Here is an 18,512-nt window from a genome sequence, read left to right as displayed (position 1 = left end):
CCCAAACGCAAGTGTTCCCTCCCTCCACTGCTGCATCTGTGAGATTGGAACCCCCCAGCGCCATGTGTATTCCTTCGTGTGCACTGACGGGGGTGCTGGTGTTTGGGGATGGAGTTTGCAGTGCCATGTATTGTTTCCTTATTTTTACCTGGATTTTTAAGGAGCGGCTACAAGAACAGGTGTGGAGCTAAAGTGAGATGAAGGCAGGCAAGAAAACTTGCTCTCAAAATAAAATATAAAATAAAATAGTGGGGGAGAGAGACTGTGATGGGCCTAACGAATAAACAGCTGGCATTGATGAATTAGATATAGTGGGTTATAGACACCCCTTGGAGCCCAGGTATCGTGCTGGCATTGCTGTACGTACCAGCTCTGGCCTGTGCCATCCCTGCTTTTCCAGTCCTGGGCACTCTTCCTGCACAGGCCCCGCGGTGGGACAGCTGCTCTGCAGAGAGTGCAGGTCAGGAGGTGTGTATTTGTGCACATGTGTGTGCCTGCACTACAATGTCCTTAAAGCCCCCCCTTGGCACCCCCCACCCCCAAATCCTGATGTGGCCTTTGCTTATGGCTGGTTCCTGAAGGCTGCTCAGACTCTCACTGGCTGCCCAGGGCACAAATTTGCCCCCCACAGCTGGTGATTGGCATATCTAGGTCACATGCCCTTTCCTTTGGTCATGCCCCCATCTCTGCTACCCTGATACCAGCAGGGGAGAGTTGTTCTTCACTGGCCCTGTGCTGCCAGGGGATCCCTCTGCGATGGGCTGGTCATGTCATGCTAATGTCGGAGTCTACTAGTAATACAGCACAAAGTGGTCTCACCACGTTGGTGAGAATCCAGCCCAACGCAGTGATTAAAGCAGATTGAAACAGGAACTCCTCTCTGCTTAGAGTGGAGATGGGGGAGCTAAGCTCCCCAGGCTTCCTCGCCTCCCCCTTACTTGAGCTCTTGGCCCTGTGTCTGTGTTTTGAGTGGGATGTTCGGTAGGTTACTTAAGAGGGCACCTGAAGATTAAGGAAGAGAGGAGGGAGGGAGGGGAAAGAGAGAGACGGTAGGAAGGTGAAAAGTGGATGACTGTATCTCTCTGGGGAATGGTGATGGAAGCAGGTAGTTCTCGTGGGCTGTGCTAAAACTTACTGAAGCTCCTGGGAGAATGAGAACTCCCCTAGGATGCTGGTTCCAGAGAAGGTAACTTCTCCGTTCTGAGTGGTGAGGTCACTCCATCTCATACGCACTCAAAGAGGCAGTGGGAGGCTTGGATGAGCCCCAGGAAAGAGGGTCGCCATTGGAGGGACCTGTCTGAGAAATGGGGACCTTCACACTCAAGAGGTCTTGGTCTTGCATCTTGGTCAAATCTGAAACCTTTCTGCACATCAAGGGAAAATCTCACCCCAGCTCCTCGTGCCCTCCGGAGAGCGTGCTTGCAAAGGTCAGCCAATCTCCTGGCCACATTGGAGGGAGCTGATAAAGATGGCAAACTAAGCTGTGGGAGCAGAGTTTGATTCTGCAAGGCCCCTGACATTACTGGAGAACTGATATGAGGGACCTGCAGAACTTGCTGGCTTCCTGGATTTGGGAGAGGAGCGGGCCATGGCCCTGATTTTGAGGGAAGGAATCCCTTTGCCTTCTCCAAGGACAAGCTGATGTAAAAGAAGGAAAGTGACATGTTTTGCTCCAGCCTCCCTCCCCCACCCTGATCAGGTTAGGCAGCCCCACACCTCCAAAGAAAGCCCGGCATTGCTTGTTTCCCAGTTGTTGTTGTGGTCGCTGTTTTGTAAGGGCTGGGTGGAGCCTTGGATTCATCATCTCTTGCACTGTACGTCAAAGCTATGACTCGCCGCTCGCCTGCACCCTCCCTCCAGGAAATGGAGTTGCTTGGCTTGGCAAGACACTGTTTTCCCAGTGGCTACCACTCACACCATGGCCGGGCCACTCTTGGATCTTCCTCCTCGTGTCTCCAACTGGGTGGGGCAGGCCAGCGAGGAGAGAGCGCACTCCTGCTCTGTCGTCTTCTGTTCCCCCCCAGCCCCAAATCCTCAGAGCTTTGACTGTGTTGTCACCTGACTGGAAGGAGAGCTCAGGGTGAGCTCTGAGGTTTCCCCACCAGTCGGGTCAGCAGGAGGAGATGTGTGTGGATACTAATTCAGCCATAAGCAGCGATGGGAGACCTGGGCACTAACACAGGCCTGCATGTGTGTTTGTACAGCACCTAGCACCACACCGTCTCCATCCTGCTTGGGGCTTTCAGCAGCTACTATCATATTAACAGTAATGGCTGGCTGGAGACTTGGTTCCAAACCCTTGGCTAGAGCATCCTGGGTGGGATCTCCTGGGAACACAGGGCTTGCCAGACTGGATCAGCCCAGGATCTCTTCAGCCCAGCATCCTGTCTCCAAGAGGGAACAGTCCCAGTCGGCTCAGAGGACGGTCCTACAGAGGCAGCTTCCTCCTGACCCCCAGTAGTGAAGCAAGAGGGTTCACCTCCCTTCCAAACCTCCCTTCTAGGACTCTCCTGCAATATTTTGCAGTAGTTGCCCGGAAAACTTCAGCGTATTCCCCCCCGCACAGTGCTGCAGGGTCCTGTGCTCAGCCACGGGGGTTCCTATGCCCCCCTGGGGTGGGAGGAAGCCTGGTGTCTCCAAGGGATGGGTGTTGTGGAGGAGAAGGCCTCAATATTTTCTCCGTGCGCTGCAAGAAGAAGAAATTCTGCTACATCCTGACCCTGGGCAGAAATGGGGAGGGGGAAGTCTCTCTCGGTCTCTAGCAGGCGTTACCCTGCTGCTCTGTAGCCCGTTTGCCGCCTTCAACAGCAGCTCCCTGACCCTGTTCCCCTTTGCCTCCTGAGCTAACGAGCTCTTGCCTGCACCTACGCTCCCCTCCCTTGGGATTGCAAGCTCTCACATGCCCATGCTCCCACCCCAAAAACTCCTGTCCCTCCCCCCCCGTCCCAGTGCAGTACCCACTACCGGGCGCGCGCGCGCGCGCGTGTGTGTGTGTGTGTGTGTGTGTTTGGGGAGCCGGGAAGCTACACAACAGCCGCAGCAGCCTCCCTCTCCATCCCTCCCCCTTCTCTTTGGCTAACTGCTCCAATTCTGTTCTCCTTATTTGGCCACACTGCTCCCAAAGAAGGGGGGGGGTGCGGGTGGAGGACGGGGAGGGGGGAGCAGCGGGAGAGACTGGGTGACATCACGGGGCTCGGGGAGAGACAGGAAAAAAGTTACTTTAAAAAAAAAATAATGAATCCCTGCGCACTTGAACCAGCAGCTTGCTGCAGTTCCTTTAAAAGGAGATGTCTGTACTGGAGACCTCTAGCGCGCTCTCACAGCCCCTCTGGGAAGCCTCTAGCCGAAGGAGACACCTCTGCGCTCAGCTCTCCACCAGCAGCAGCTGCTGCCAAACGTGCACCGAGCCTGCTCTGGGAGCTGGGCAGGAAAGGGGGGAGCAAGAGGGGAGGTGAAGTTGCAGGCGCTGGTTTGAGGCCTGTCTGGCAGAACCTGTCCGGGCAGCGGAGCTTCCCCCCGGAGGCCCCCCATGGGCGCGTTGCGCCCAACCCACAACACCCAGCGACCTTTCAGGGGGAGGGTCAGGCTTATCCAAATAGACACGTTGAACCAGAATCCCAAAGTGAGATGGGGGCTGAGTCTTTCAGAGCTACCAAAGGGATCCGGGCACCTGGCCCCCATTCAGCTCAAGAGGAATTGGGCATCCAAATCTCCTGGGTGCCGCCCAAAATCCTTGCTGGGGATTTCAAACACTGCTCCCGTCTACAGACTTCGCTTCCAACTCTTCCCATTGCAGCCACTGTGGGGGTTGAGCCTTTGGTGGGGGCAGGCTTTGGCCCCAGAGGGTTTTGCTGGCGAGGCTGGGCTTTGGGCCACGAGAGGGCCCCCAGCAGGGGTGTCATGCTCAGCAAGGGAGCCTAGTGCCGGCACAGGCTCTGTGTTGTTGTGCGGGGGGGGGCAGACACACCAGGCTGAGCCCCCCCCCGCATTGCCTGTGCTGTGTCCCTGCACTGAGGCCCGACTATGTTGAAATGCAGCAGGCCGGGGGGGCTCCAAGGCAGCGGCATGGCCTGCGAGTAGTGGGGTGATGGTGTAACTAGCAGGGGGGCCGCAGTGAAGGGATACCCACTGCTCTAATGCCCAATATGTAGCAGCCCAGCATTTCTCATGCTGGGGGGGGGCCCAACCCAAATGGGGGGTTGCAAGAGCGGCGGCTGCTGACCGGTTGTCCCGCTCTGAAGGCAGCGCCGCCGTCAGCAGCAGTGCAGAAGTAAGGGTGGCCTGGTGTGGGTCATCACAGCCTGAAATATTTTCAAGGGGAAATCCCAGCAAAAAAAGTTTGGGAACCCCTGTACCAGCCCGTATTCCAGGGGTTCTCAAACTGGGGGGTTGGAACCCCTCAGGGGGTCACGAAGTTATTATATGGGGGGCTGTCAGCCTGTACCCCAAACCGCGCTTTGCCTCCAGCATTTATAATGGTGTTAAATATATAAAAACATGTTTTTTAATTTATAAGGGGGCGGTCGAACTCGGAGGCTTGCTATGTGAAAGGGGTCACCAGTACAAAAGCTTGAGAACCACTGCCGTATTCCAGCTCCATTATTTTCCGTCTTTGCATTCAAGGTGGTAGAGAGCCGCTCCCTGCCATGTGCAGTTACCCCTTGAGAGCCAGTCGCTTGGCAGCTGGCTCTTGCGTGATGGGCCGATAATTGCCCAGTAAAGCCCTGCTCTCCTCTCTTGATATGGGTAGAAGAGGGATTCAGAGTTGGGGATGGAGGGTCCTGGAGGGCTGGGCTGTGATGTGGGGCAGGGGACGTGGTCGCGTCTCCGGGGTGGAGGTTCCTATGGGCTGCGCTGTAATGTACCTCAGACCCATCTCTCCTCTGGCTTCAGTAATTTCTGTAGGGGCGTTGCTGCCAGCACTAGGGCCCCGAGCTCTGAGCGCAGCACTCCGGCAATGCACCTTGCCTCCACCTTCTCCATCCTGTCTCTGGAGCCCACCCGAATTGGTGCGCTATTGGAGCGGGGGAGGAGGGCTGTGCTCCCCTGGGCTCACTGGTCAGCGAGCGTTTAGGGCCCAGTATGTCTCTGCGGCATTCGGCACCCCAGCCCTTTGTCTCATACGTTCACTGCTGGCATCTCTAGCAGAGGAGGAACTTCCCCTCCCAGTCCCTCTGTCCCCCCTGCTCTTCTTTGGCTGGTCAGAGGCAGTGTGCTCTAGTGTGTACGGCTGGGGGCAGGGTGTCAGGAGACATCCATCGCTGACCTTTGCTTTGTCCCCTCAGGTTGTCGAGTTGCCATTTGGGGCTCAGGGTCGGAGCCCAGAGCAGCCATCACAATAGCGTCCAACAGCTGGAACGCCAGCGGCAGCCCCGGGGAGGGGCAGGAAGATGGACAGGAGGGAATGGACAAGAGTCTGGACAATGATGCCGAGGGGGTGTGGAGTCCAGACATCGAGCAGAGCTTCCAGGAGGCACTGGCGATCTACCCCCCCTGCGGCCGGCGGAAAATCATCCTCTCGGACGAAGGCAAGATGTACGGTGAGTAAGACCAGGCCGCACTTGGTTTTAGAAGGGATCCAGGCTTGACCCAACGGACACTGCAGACACTGTGTGCTTATTCAAATATCCATCATTATGTTTCAGAGTGAACATCCAGTTAAGATGACTAAGAGCAGCTCACCACCTCCCTTAGAACCAGATGCTGCCCCTGCATTCCCACTCCAAAGTCCAATTAAATTGAGGATACATCCCTTCGGTTATTCTGTTTTGTCTCTGACTCCAGTTCAGGGGTAGAGTAGGGAATTTCCTTGGGTTTGCTGCCAGTGTTCGGTGGTTGGCTCTGGAGATGAAAGTCCTGTCTTTGCTCACAGAATACGTGTAGCCTGATGGAAGTGTGTGTGTGTGTGTGTGTCCAAGTGGGGATAATGGGTGCCCGAGATGGCAGTAGCTGGGGGCTCAGGATTGAGATGCAAGCACGGGGGGAGCCCAGACCTTGACTAGCAAAGCAGGTTGGGTCAGGATTGAGGTTGATCAGCAGAGCAAGTTGGGAGCCTATTGCTGGGGATGCAGTGGGTGGGTCGGGACTGAGCTGCCTTGGGAGAGCTGTGTGGGGCGGGTTCTGCAGCACCTGAGGCTCTGATGTTCAGTCTCTCGCATCCAGTAGATGATTGAAATCCCCCTGTGTCAGCCCCCCGTGTTCTGACCTCATCTGGGTGACTGCTGGCTGGCGACAGGAATGGAGGGTGGCAGAGAGAGAGAGAAGGTAAAAGTGAGTTTCTGAAGGGGAATTGCTCCTCCAGGCTCAGCCCCCAGATGCCCCAAGCCTGGACGTCTCTGACACGGAGGCATTAGGAGCTCTTGGTATGAGCGGTGCCTTCCCCTCTGCCCAGTCACTTTCCAAGGCTTGGCCCTTGCTGTCTGCACCAGGGGCACTAACCTAATGTCTCAACCACAGTATTTTGGGCCGTGTCCCTACCGGCCTGTGGGGACACAGAAAGGGAAGCCAAACTGGGGCAGGAGTGGTGGCCCTCTTGGAATGGCTGAGACCTGTCAAGTGGTGTTGAACTCTGTTCCCCATGCTGAGGATCCACAGTCTCTGTGACATCTCTCCCTTCTCTCACTCCCTCCCTCCCTCTTTTTTTCACTCCCTCCCTCCCTCTCTCTGCTTTGCCTGCCTGACTGGTTTGGTGAAGTTGCAGGCAGAGAGAGGCTCTGCGCAGGGAGTCCGCACACCTGGGGCTGGGCGTGAAAGCTGGTGTGTCTAGCCTCTCGTGCAGGTCACAAACAAAACACTTCCTTCTGCTTCTGAGGCTCCTTCGGCACCACCTTTGGATTTGTGTTTTCAAACTGCGGCTTGGCCTAGAAGTTCCCCCTATGTCGATGGTTTCCCCAGCTCTGAATTTTCGGGGCCACAACCTGAGGGGAGCTAACTACATTCCCAGAGCCTTCTCCTTCCCCCACGTCTCCATTCAAAGCTCCTCCACTTCCATTTCCAACCCAATGGGCCACATTCATCCAAAAGAGTCATGGATTTGGCCTGGTGTCTCCCACTAGAACAGGGTCGCCTTGTCAATACAGGGTCTGGCCGAGGGAAATCTGTACCCACTGATGGCTTTGGGGTAGTGGGGCCCATCGCCTCTTGGGTTCAACTTTAAATACGTTATTGGTGTGACAAGATAGGCAAGTGTGCCCAAGTCAGCGCATTAAGCATCTTCAGCTGGAAGCAGGAAGCCTTGTGGATACAGGTACCTGCCTCCACCCATTGACGGTTTAGGGGGGTAGGATGCAGTGCCCACGCTCCAGTTTCCATTGCTTTGTTGGCGTGACAAGCTAAACAAGTGCTTGCCTGAGAAGAGAGTGAGTCTGCGCCGAGGACAGGCCAGCAGTTGGAGTTCGGCCCAGGTCGGTGGCGAGTGTCTTTGTGCGGTGAGTTGGGTGACTCTCAGCCCAGTTCCTGGCAGGTCAGTTGTCCACATCAACACCTTCGCAACTGGCACCTTCACGGGTGTTGTCAGCGGCGAGGCTATTGAAACTCCGCTCCCCTCGAGACGGTCCTTCCAATGCAGACGCGGGATGCTCCTGCAGTCTTTAGGGTTGTCAATCCAGGACTCTTCTCCAGCACTAAAAGGAAGTCCAACCCCGTTTCCAGCATCCTCTGCTGAGATCTCTCAAGTCTCAACAGCTCAGCACAAGGTTGGACTTGCTCAGTGCTCCAAGGAAACGCAGGGAGCTGGTGGGAATGGCACCAGTATTTCAGTATGGGCCACTCTGAGCCCCTGTGCAATGCGAGAGGGGGGATATGCTACTGGAGCGGGGCCTTTCTAATGAAATGGGAAATAGAGGTTTAAACCCCCTCAAACTGTTCTGGGCTTTCTGCCTCCCTCGCTGCTGATGACTAGAGCTGTGTGTAAACACACATGGTCTCCTCCTTCTCTGCTCTGGGCTGAGTCCTCCCGTGATGTCACAACTCAGTGTTTGTGACCTCAGACCTGTCTCCGTGGGAATGGACTGTCATATTATAAACACTGTGTTATGACCTCAGAGGATGACTTATGGAGGTGGGGAGGAACACTGTCTAATAGTGGTTAAGGTACAAGACTAAGCTTCAGGAGATCTGGGTTCTGTTCCCAGCACTGCCACCCACTCTACCTCAGTTTCTCCCATCCTTATAATAGCTAGAATACCTACTTTACACTTAATGTGTTCGTCTCTGTAGAGCACTTTGGAATCCTGGGAGGATGCTAGAGAAGGTCTAAGGATTAGGATAGTTTTATATTGATCATATTCTGAGAAACTGGGCACAACTCTTACAATCGATCAGAACTGGCCAATCACGTCTTTGTACCAATCCCTCTGGAATCAGCACTGAGCTGAAGGTAATTGCAGACTGCTGGTAATGCCTGACCTCTCTCTCTAATTGCAAAAGACCCTAAAGCACCTTACCAATTGGGCACAGAGCACCCATGAAATGCAGCCACCTCTGGGGAGGGGGACAGTCGCCAGCACACTGCCTTTTTAAGTTCTTCCCTAAGCATTGGCCATTCCATTAACTGCTCCCCTCCCGTGCACTGGTCTCACTGGCTCTCCACGCCTCTCCCCCTGTTCTCAGATCTTCCTGCAGCAAAGCAAGACTTCTCCCCACCCCTGCTCCCAAGATTCTGGACCACCCAAAGGGACCTACTTCGCTACACCGCCTTTCAGCCCTTGCACCCCTGCTCCTCACTCATGCCGCCCAGCGGGGGCCCTTCTAGCCCAGGGCATCAGGGACGGAGGCGCGGGGATTCCAAAGCGGGTGCATTGTTTGGATTTCTCTGGGAATAGTTGGAGTGCCGCTGGGGAGCTTGGCCTCCACTCAACAAACCCAAGTGTGCAAACTGGTTTTTCCAGCCCCTGGGAGACATCTGGCAGTTGCTTAAAGAGACAGCAGCCCGGTTCTGCTTTCTTCTTCCACACTGCCTCACTTGGTTCAGAAACTGATTTTCACCTTCTTATCTCGCTGCATCCCCCCCACACACACTTTCTCTCTGCCTCACCCCCTCCCCACTTCCGCTCTCTTTTGTAGGCAGTGTTTAGAACTGGAGGCAGGGCTGCGGGGAACCTTCCTAGTCTCCCTCCTGGAGGAGAGAGCAAGGAGGGGGTCTGTTGAACCGAACATACAGTGGGCCCCGGTCTGCCTCTAGTCTGGGAGGGGGCTCAGAATAGCCGGGCGAGCTCAAAGTCCTTGTGCACCCCAATCCGCCTGCAGGAGTGTGGCTTGGGGAGGTTGTGTGCTTTCCTACCCCAATCCTAGTTCTTCTGGGAGAGGAGGCATTGAAACCGCCATGACCCTTGCCTCTGATCTTTAAATTGTGATGTGAGGATGTCAGTTACTCAGCCAGACGTGAGGGGTCTATTACAGGAGGGGGTGGAAGAGATTCTGTGGCCTGCAATGTGCAGAAGGTCAGAGTAGATGATCATGATGGTCCCGTTCTGGCCTTCAGGTCTATGATCTGCATGGCCTTGAATGAATCCCTGGGTTTGTGCTTCCCCATTTGCCAGGTGGGGCTGTTGACCCTTTTCATGGGCGTTATTTCCAGCCTGTATGAGCGCCCTGTTTGACCCCCTGACGAGAAACCCCATGGAGAAGCCAAGGCTCTCCATGCTGGAATAGTGGAAGCAATGGCAAATGAGTCATTGGCTGAGCATAATCCAGGGGGAAAGGGGGGTCCTCTCCACAGGAGAAGGGCTTAGCTCACACCTGGCGCGGGTTCTCCAGGTCACATAGCCCCAGAGGGCTCCCTGAACCAGGGCTGGGTCAGCCGTGACCAGAGGGAGACTAACCCCAGTAGAGCCAGGGAACCCCACTGTTTATCTGGGCAAAGGGGGTGCTGTTCATCTACTCTTACCCCATTGCCTTTTGTTCCTGCCCAACCTGCTTACCTCCCAGTACTCCAGTATCCCACTAAGAGAATACTCCAGTATTCTCTACCACTAGCCCCAGACTCTCCATTGGAACCAGTAACGTTGTGGACCCTTACTACAGCATTCAGTAGTATTTTCTTCTCTGAGGATTTCTGCAGTAACATCCGCTCCCAACAGCTTACATGAGTCTCTCTACAGTATTGCTGGCCGTTGTTAGCTGTATTACAGTAGGGCCTAGAGGTCCCAGCTGAGACCGGGACTGCTTTGTGCTGGGCCCTGTACAGATACACAGTATGAAGCAGTCCCTGCCCTGAAACACTTGCAATCCCCTGCTGTAGCATTCTTTCCTTGGGATGCCACTGTGCTCTGACAGGATCAGAGCTCTTGCCGGCGATGGGCCTAGACAGGACATGGCAGGGCATTCTGTAGCTTCCCTGGGTGAGACTTTCTCCAGCCCACCAGCATGGCTACCTATCCAGGCAGGCATTAAAGATGGGATTTTCCAGAGGGATCCCAGAGCATTGTAGCTCTGCTGTGGTACTTGCAGGGTGGGGGTGTTCTGATTGCAGAGGGACTGAGCTCCCAGCATAGAGAAGCAGAGGGAAGCGGTGGAAGGGGGGCAACCTTGACCTCTGGTAACCTCTAGCATTTGAATTGTAGCCAGGCTGTGAGCATGGGGAGACGGTGGAGGGCCGGGGCTTGTTGGGCAAGGGGTGTCTCTCAGGGTTGTTGCCAGGAACTCAGGGAGCCTGCGCCTTGCCCCCAGACAGCAGGTGTAACTTGAGTTGGACTCGGCCAGGGCTGGTATGCTGCGGCGCGTGGATTGGCTGGAAGGTTGTCCCACTAGGTTATTTTTAACAGAGCCGTCCAACTGGTTCACGTGGTGGTGTCAGGGGAGAGGAATTTGGGGAATGTGGTAATTTGGAGGAGGGACGTGCCCTCCTAGAGGGAATGGCACAACCTCTGGTGAATCACGGGGCCGGGACAGCCCTGCAAAGCCTGCCAGTACCAGAGAGTGAGAGAGCAGGACCCTTAGCTACCTGGTACCATAGAGACGGCGAGGGGGGGCATGCACAGGGGCCTTCCCGCTGTTCTCAGAGACAGACACGCACAGACTTAGCCACGCAGGTACCATAGAGACAGTGGGGCCCACACAGAGCTGTCCTGCTGGTACCACACACAGGGAGCAGAGAATAGGGTTAGTGTGTGCTAGTACCAGAGAAAGAGAGACACGCAGCTCCATGGTACGCACGCACACACAGCTGTGCAGAGGGAGGAGAGTTACCCACAGCACAGTTAACCACAGGGTGCTGGGGGGCGCCAAGGGAGAAGTGACACATGCTGTTAAAATAGAGGTGAGGGGAGAGGACACGCCGGGCGAAAGGGAGACCCACACAGTTGCAAAGCTCAGTCCCAGAGGGGGAGACCCGCTCACAGTGCTTGGGGAATGATGATCCCTTGAGGCCTCTGCAAACTTCCAGAGCACCTGGAAGAGGCTCCCACTGCGCAGAGAACCCTGCGATGGCGGGGCCGGAGGTGGACTGTTAATACCCACTGCAAATATTCCAGTGTCCCATGCCCATAGTGCACCGTCTGTGCTGTGCCCCACTGCGGGGCGTGGGCTGCCCCATATGGCTGCGCTGTGTTTGTAGTTCCTTGAGCCGTGCTCAAGACTGGGAGGATGGTGGGGATATAGGAGAGCTGGTGTGTCCCCACAATGGGAGGGCAGGAAATACAATCACCTCACATTGACCCACTCCACCCCACAGTCCTCCCCTCCCGGCAGGCTCCTGCTGTACATTGTAGGACTGTAGGACACCTACTGACCCCGAAGTCCCTCTCCTCCACTGGGGTCACTTTTTCTTCTTTTCTCCCCACCCCACCCCTTGTCCTCCTTTCTTCACCCTCCTTTTCCTCTCATCTTTGCCCCCGTGCCTCTACGCTCAGCGCTGCCCTCTCCTCTCAGCATCTCCTCCCTTGCCACGCTTTGTCCAGATCCAGGGATCTTCAGGGTTAGCTCCATTGCTCTCTCACACACCCTGCCGCCCCTCTTCTGCTTCCTCCCATGCCTCCCACCATGCTGTGGGGCCAGGCCTGCCTGGAGTGCAGCCTCTTCAGGTCACTAGGCCTCCCTGCTAGGCCAGGGCCCACCATGACTCTGGATCCTTCAGGTTGCTTGTCTCCCAGGTCCTGGCCTAGCTGTAACCCCCAGGCTCTTGTGCTCTGACAGCCCGCCGGGGCGTCAAGAGTGAGATCCACGCTGCCAGGGTGAGCAGGTGGGCACCTGCCATGTCCTTCCAACAGCACCTCTCCAGGGCATAGCTAGCGTTGGGCACCAATAACAACCGGGCAGCTGCCGCGCCTTGTGAGGGGAGCGATGCAGAGGCCAAGAGAAGTGGCATCTGGGGCGCTCGGGGTTGGAGGGTGGAAGAGCAGATCTCAGACCCTGGGGGTGAACAAGAAGGGAATGGCGGCGTCAAGCCAGATACTTGTTCCCTGATGACTCTCCTTGGGCTGCATTTCTTTCTAATGTGCAGTTTGCAATGGAGAGGCTGCAAGGGGAAATGCATCTAACAGTGCCAACGTGCCAGCCCCCCAAGGGAGCAGCCTCACCGGGCCCCTCAGATAGTGTGGGGAGAGGCTGAGGGCTGGAATCTCCTCCTCTCCCTCACATCTTTGGGGTAGCCCAGTAGGTACAGGCAGGTCAGGCTGGGCCTCGGCCCACCTGATTCTGTGTGGCTAGAGACTAGGAAACCAGAGCCCCTGGTTGTGGGCGTTTATGGGAATGCAGGATTAGCTACAGCTGCCTTCTAAGGGGAAGTAGTCCAGCCATCCCCTGTGGGGGCCAGTGTTAACCCAGGGCGCGGGGAATCACTCCAGCTGTTCCCTGTGGGGAGCCCCATTACTCCCAGGCAAGCTTGCCTGTGTGTGTGAGGGAAGAATGGCCGAGTGGATGGGCCACTGGGCTGGAACTCAGGAGACAGGAGCTCTGTTCCTGTCCTGCTGGCTGACTTTGGGCAAGTCACTGCCCTGTTTGTTGTGCCTCAGTTTCCCCCATCTGTAAAGTGGTCTCACAGGGGAAGTGAGGATTGGCTAATGCCCCTCACAAACTACAGTGAGGGCACCAGGGTGGCATGCTTCATCCCACCATGTAGGGGCGTGCTAGCCCCCATTGGTATGAGGGCCTGCTCAGGTCACCAGTAAGAGGGCGCGTGAGTGCTCTGGGGGCAAAAGAGGGGGGGGTCTGCCCTACCCCCGTAAGGGGTTGCACCCCCCTCAAGGGTCAGGGTCCGTGCTCCAGCTGCTCTTTCTGGAGGGAGCATTGTTACTCCCACATGTGGAGCCTTCCTTCTCTTGCCCTCCCCGGGAGGCATGGGACGCAGCACAGCACCTGGCGCTGTCTGTCGCCCTGCGGCTGGCGGGATTTGCAGGGGCATGAGGAGGGGGCGAGGGGCGCTCGTGCTTCTTCCCTTACAGTGTGAGGCCTGTTCGGAGAGCCCCTCCCCCTGCCCCCAGAAGGCGTGGGGCGTCCGGCGCTGCTACAAAAGTTGTTTGGCTTTTTGACTTTTTTTTTTTTTTTATCCTAAACTAGCTCCAAGGGCATTTCGACTAGCTCCAACCACCACCATCTGGTCCATTAAAATAAATCTGGCATGCTTCCCCACCCCCACATCGGTTGGGGGTGGGGGGGGGAGGAGAGAGAAGAAAGCTCCCAGCTGCTCCGAGGGTTGAATTTAGATTGGCCACAGCTGGCCTGTAAAATGTGGAGCAAAAGCACTTCTGCTTCGGATTAGGCCGAGGATGTCGGGCAAGGCTGTTTAAAAGGCCAGCACTGCTGGAAATGCGGATTGGGAAATGGGGGAAAATGGGGGGCTTGCCAATGTGACTCATATCTGAACCCAGATCCCATTTCCGCAGCATGTAGAGTTGCCCGTTTCCCTCCCGGGGGGAGGGGAGGGAAGGGAAGGGGTGTCTCCGAGAGCAGTGTTCCCAAAGCACCAGGTTCCCGGTGGAGCGAGCACAGAAAGCTCTCCTGCCCCTCTTCGCAGTGTCCTCCGGGAGCGGTGCGGGAGGGAAGGAATCCCTTCCCGCAGATGCAAAATGGGAGGAGTTTCTGGGTGTCCCATGTCTGCGCCCAGCTCTCTGATCGGCACAAACCGCCCGCCATTCGGTGCGTGCCGTCAATCGGAACGGTCCCTCCATTGTGGTCATTTCATTCTGTCCTGGCCCCTTTCTTCCCATTAACGCTGTCACCCGGGCTCTCACAGACCCTTCCAGCCTGCCCCACCAGCTGGCTCAGTCTTGCCTTGACAGCTGCCAGGACAGCACCACCTTCTGGCAAAGCCTTGTCACTTGACATGTGGCTTGGAGAGAAACCTTGGTTAGGCCAGGGCTGGGATGTGGGGGGAAGGCTCCACTTGGACTAGGGAAGAGAAGTGTTTGAGTGTCGGGGGCAGGGCAGAGGACCTGGCAAGATGCTCCTGCTTTGATCTTGTTCTTACTCTGTTCTTAGTCTTGTTCTTACTTTGGCTTGCTCTAGGTCGCAATGAATTGATAGCGAGATACATCAAGCTCCGGACGGGGAAAACACGGACGAGAAAACAGGTAAAAAAAACCCTGCTTTACTTTATTTGAAGAAAGTGTCTGAGTGTGAGACCTTTGGCTGATAGACTCGACCTCGAGGACAGTGCTGGGAGTCTGGCTCGCTTCGCTCGGCTTGTCGTTGCGCCCTGGGAGGACGAGGAGGGACTGTGTGGCAGTCCGGATGCCTGGGTTCACTTCCAGCTCTGCCGCTGGCTTGCTGCGCGTCTTACGTTTCCCCTCGCTGTGCCCCTTTTTCCCTATCAGTGCAATGAGGATTACGCTGAGCTGTGTCATGGGGGAGGTTATGGGGCTCGGATACGGCTAGTCAAGCTCTCTGGGAGCTGCTATAGCCCAGCAAAGGGAGGGATAGTGATCGTTGAGACCCCCACCACCACCCCACTGCTTATCGGATGCTTGAGGTCCAGGAACTGATCTGTTCCTGCACAGTCGTCTTATCTCCTCCCGTGGGCTTCAGCTCGCTGGGCAAGCAGGGCTGGGTGAGCCTCCTGTACACTCTGCCTGCCAGCGTGGCACTCTATGGTCCTCTGGGTGTGGCCAGGCCAACTAGAGATTGATGAGTCTCCTGCAGCAATGGCTAACAGCCTCTTTTAGCTGGTGCAGTAGAGGCTCTTGTGCTAAGATCCCACGGTTCCCGGCTGCTGACGTCCCACCGTGAGGTGTCAGAACCCCTGGAGTTTGGGATTCCGTTGGGATCGGCCCTCCGGTGTGTGCCTCCATAGCCCACCGTCGCCCATCCCTGAGCCTCCTGAGAGTCCCGATGGGCCCAGCCACGTCCCAAGAGCAGCCCTCTGCATGGGGCAGCGACATGACCGCCTCCCCTCCTGGGGGGAGCTGTGATGGCGAGTGGGGCATAGGGAGTGTTAATTAAACCTTCAAAAGTCATTTGATTTGGGGTTTGGCTTGTGATTGGGCCTAGGGCTCATGGGGCTTCCTGTTTTATACTCACCCGGCCCTATCGCTTCTGGAGGAATCTGGGCCTGAACCGAAACACCTCTAGTTTCAAACCTGGATCTGAATTATGCACATCGCCCCTTTCTTCCTACTAGGCCAGGCCAGCCTCCAGCTCTGAACGGTCACTGGTGTGTGAGATCTCTAGTGAAATCCTGCGTCTTTCACCCCTCTCTTCTAGATCCAGTTCTAGAGCCCCTCTCTGCCAGTACTCTTTACCAGGACAGGGGGCACTTGTGTAACCCAGGTGCCTCAGATACCCCAGTGCTGATGCACTAGAAATCTGTCCTGTCAGCCGTGGGCATGGGCAAAGAGCTCTCTCCCACCCCCACCAGAAGCTCAGACTGTTGTAAGGCTCAGTGGCGGGGGAATCATAGAGCTCCTTGTTCCCACTGGCTACCTGCATCCCCTCCCTCCAGCCAGCCCCATGCTCCTTGCCCCCATTCATTGTATTGGGTGAGGTGTGCAGAACTGGGGACTAGCGCCAGGGCAGCATTGAAAATCAGCTGGCAGCGAATCACACCTGCTGTGGGAGCTCTGGGGTGTTACCTGCCTCGTGGCACCAAGGGAGCAGGAGTCCTGTATCCATTTCCATGACCGTGTCTGTGAGTGCTTCTGGACCAGTCCAGGGATGGAGCTGATTGTCCATAAGCCTTGAAGAGGCTCTTTTCATTTGCAACAGGTCTGGTTGCCAACAGCCATCCCGCTGCTCCCCATGCGAGAAAGTCCCTCTGGCTGTGTCCAGTGCATGCACTGTGATGGGATTAGAAGAGCGGGTCACTGGTGCTGTGACTGGCTATGGTTTGTAGCGGGGTTCCTGCCAATGTGAGGGGGAAAGGAACTTGGAAATCTGACTTTTGCTCCCCGCTGGCTTGTGACAACAGGTAGCTCTAGACTGGCTGGCAAGAGGAGCTGTGATGGGGGGCAGGACAATCTAATGAACTGGGATTTAGGAGAGAAGGGTTCGATCCCCAGCTCAGACACACACACCTTGTGCAAATCATTAATCTACCCTTGTGCCTCAGCTCCCCATCTGTAAAATGGGAATAACAGCACTGCTCTACCTCCCAGGAAGGATAAAATCCATGAGTGATTGCTACTGCATTGATGGGGGCAGTATAAGCACCGTAGATAGACATACTGATTGATAATAAGGTGCTTGGATCCTACTGGGGGGAGGGCTGTCTAGAGACATGGATAGACTGAAGGCCACATTGGCGCCATGTAGTAGAACTTTTCCTGTGTGTTAAATGTTTGAAATGATCCCTTGAAAACTTATCCCTAGAAAACTTATCTGGGCTTGGCAGTAGGTGGGGGGGGGGCGCAGGGGAAGGTGCCGCTCGAACGGATGAATAGAGGGGAATTTTGTTAGGGAGCGTGCAGCCATCACTGGGTCCCTCTGGAGACAGAGGTTTGAACCAAGAGCAAACTGAACCTGGTGATCTCCATCAGAAATGTTCCTCCATGTGTCACAGGCACCTCGATGCACAGCAGACAGTCTCTGCGCTGAAGAAGCAGCCTAGGGGCTGGGACTAGATGCAAGAGAGCAGGACGTAGGGGCAGCTGATGGTCAGAAGGGAGCATGTGGGAAATGACGCCACTTTGCTGCACAGACCTGCTCCCAGGCTGGATTCAGTGTCGCCTGCTCCGTAGCATGACACAGATGAAGCCGAAATTTCCAGCTCTGGGTGGCCCAAGAGAGGTTCCTAACTCCCCACTTGATGCCCGCTTCCCCTTGAATGCTCTCTTTAACCTGTATTAAGTGCATATCTGTTTCACCGGGTGTTTAAGTGTGATGCTCGGAGTACCTTTCCCCAGCCTGGAGAAGAGCTCTGTGTGGTTTGGAGGTTTCTCTCTCTCACCAACAGAAGTTGGTCCGATAAAAGCTAGCACCTCGCCCCCCTGGGACCAACACTGCTATAACGACACTGCACGCACCTGATTTTCCAGGGTTGACAGCTCTCAGTGACCTCAGTGAGGGTTGTGGATTCTCACAAAAGCAGCCGCCTTTTATTTAAATGCCCAGACTTGGGGCTTGTCTACGCTTGACAGCGCTTCCGTGTAGACACTCAATGATGCCAGGGGTTCTGTCAGCGTAGTTAATCCATAAGAACGGCCAGACTGGGTCAGACCAAGGGTCCATCTAGCCCAGTATCCGGTCTTCCAACAGTGACCAGTGCCAGGTGCCCCAGAGAGAATGAACAGAACAGGGAATCATCAAGTGGTCCATCCCATGTCGCCCATCCCCAGCTTCTGGCAAACAGAGGCGAGGGACACCATCCCTGCCCACCTCCCTGAGAGGCAGTAGCTAGGTCGATGGAAGAATTCTTCTGTCTGCCAAGCACTGTCTACACCAGGGGTCAGGGGGGCATAACGACATTGCCCCGGGGGATGGATTTTTCCCAGCCCTGTGTGACGTAGCTGGGTCGACTTCACTTTTTTGAGTGAACCTGGCCCTGAAAATTTTTGCCTATGTTTTTCCTCCTCTTTGCACAGCACAATTCACAGAGAGGTTGGGGAGCCTGCCGGAGTCTGTTCCAGCATCTTCCATGGAATTATTAGCTATGCTGCAATTGCAGGGCCATATTCCGCCAGGCATGGATTGGCATGGCCATGTGGAAGGGCAAAATTTGCCTTTCAGAAACCCTCCATGACAGTGACGCACGAGAAGGAAAGAGCCCGGGCTGAGCGTGCCAGGCTGGCGGTTAGAGAAACCATCTCTATGTTGGTCAGATGTGTGCCCCCTTTGCTTAGAAGCCGCCAACAGCCTTGGCATCCACACCACCGTTGGTTGCAGAGTTAGAACCACACTGCAAAATGAAACGAGAGGGGTGTGCTCGCAGGGCACATGCCGCTCTGTGGGACAGATCCTCGGCTGGCCTAAACCGGTGTAACGTTTACACCAGCTGAGGATCTGGCCCAATATTTTTGGCCACTGGTGATCGCATTCCATAGGAGGAGTGCTAGTTCTCCAGAACCTCGGCCAGGCCAGGAGCCTCCGCTGACCCCCAGGCTGGCCCCGTGTATCTCGAGCGCAGCGGAGTGCGGGATCATGTC

At 55.8% G+C, this 18,512-nt stretch overlaps 1 protein-coding gene across 2 annotated transcripts in view; it reads left to right on the top strand.

Moving 5' to 3' along the window:
• Window positions 1-18,512, top strand: part of TEAD3 (TEA domain transcription factor 3) — a 57,101-nt gene that overhangs the window by 21,133 nt on the left and 17,456 nt on the right. For both annotated transcript variants that reach the window (XM_084611091.1, XM_084611090.1), the window contains exons 2-3: window positions 5,286-5,540; window positions 14,443-14,507. In XM_084611091.1, the coding sequence (XP_084467217.1) occupies window positions 5,405-5,540; window positions 14,443-14,507 (201 nt within the window). In that variant the 5' untranslated portion in view covers window positions 5,286-5,404. The remainder of the gene's footprint in view (window positions 1-5,285; window positions 5,541-14,442; window positions 14,508-18,512) is intronic.

This window comes from Lepidochelys olivacea, assembly GCF_965140295.1.
Source record: "Lepidochelys olivacea isolate rLepOli2 genome assembly, chromosome: 21".
Taxonomy (NCBI): Eukaryota; Metazoa; Chordata; order Testudines; family Cheloniidae; genus Lepidochelys; species Lepidochelys olivacea.
The sequence above is the reverse complement of the archived record's forward strand: the minus strand, read 5'-3'. Positions and strand labels throughout refer to the sequence as shown.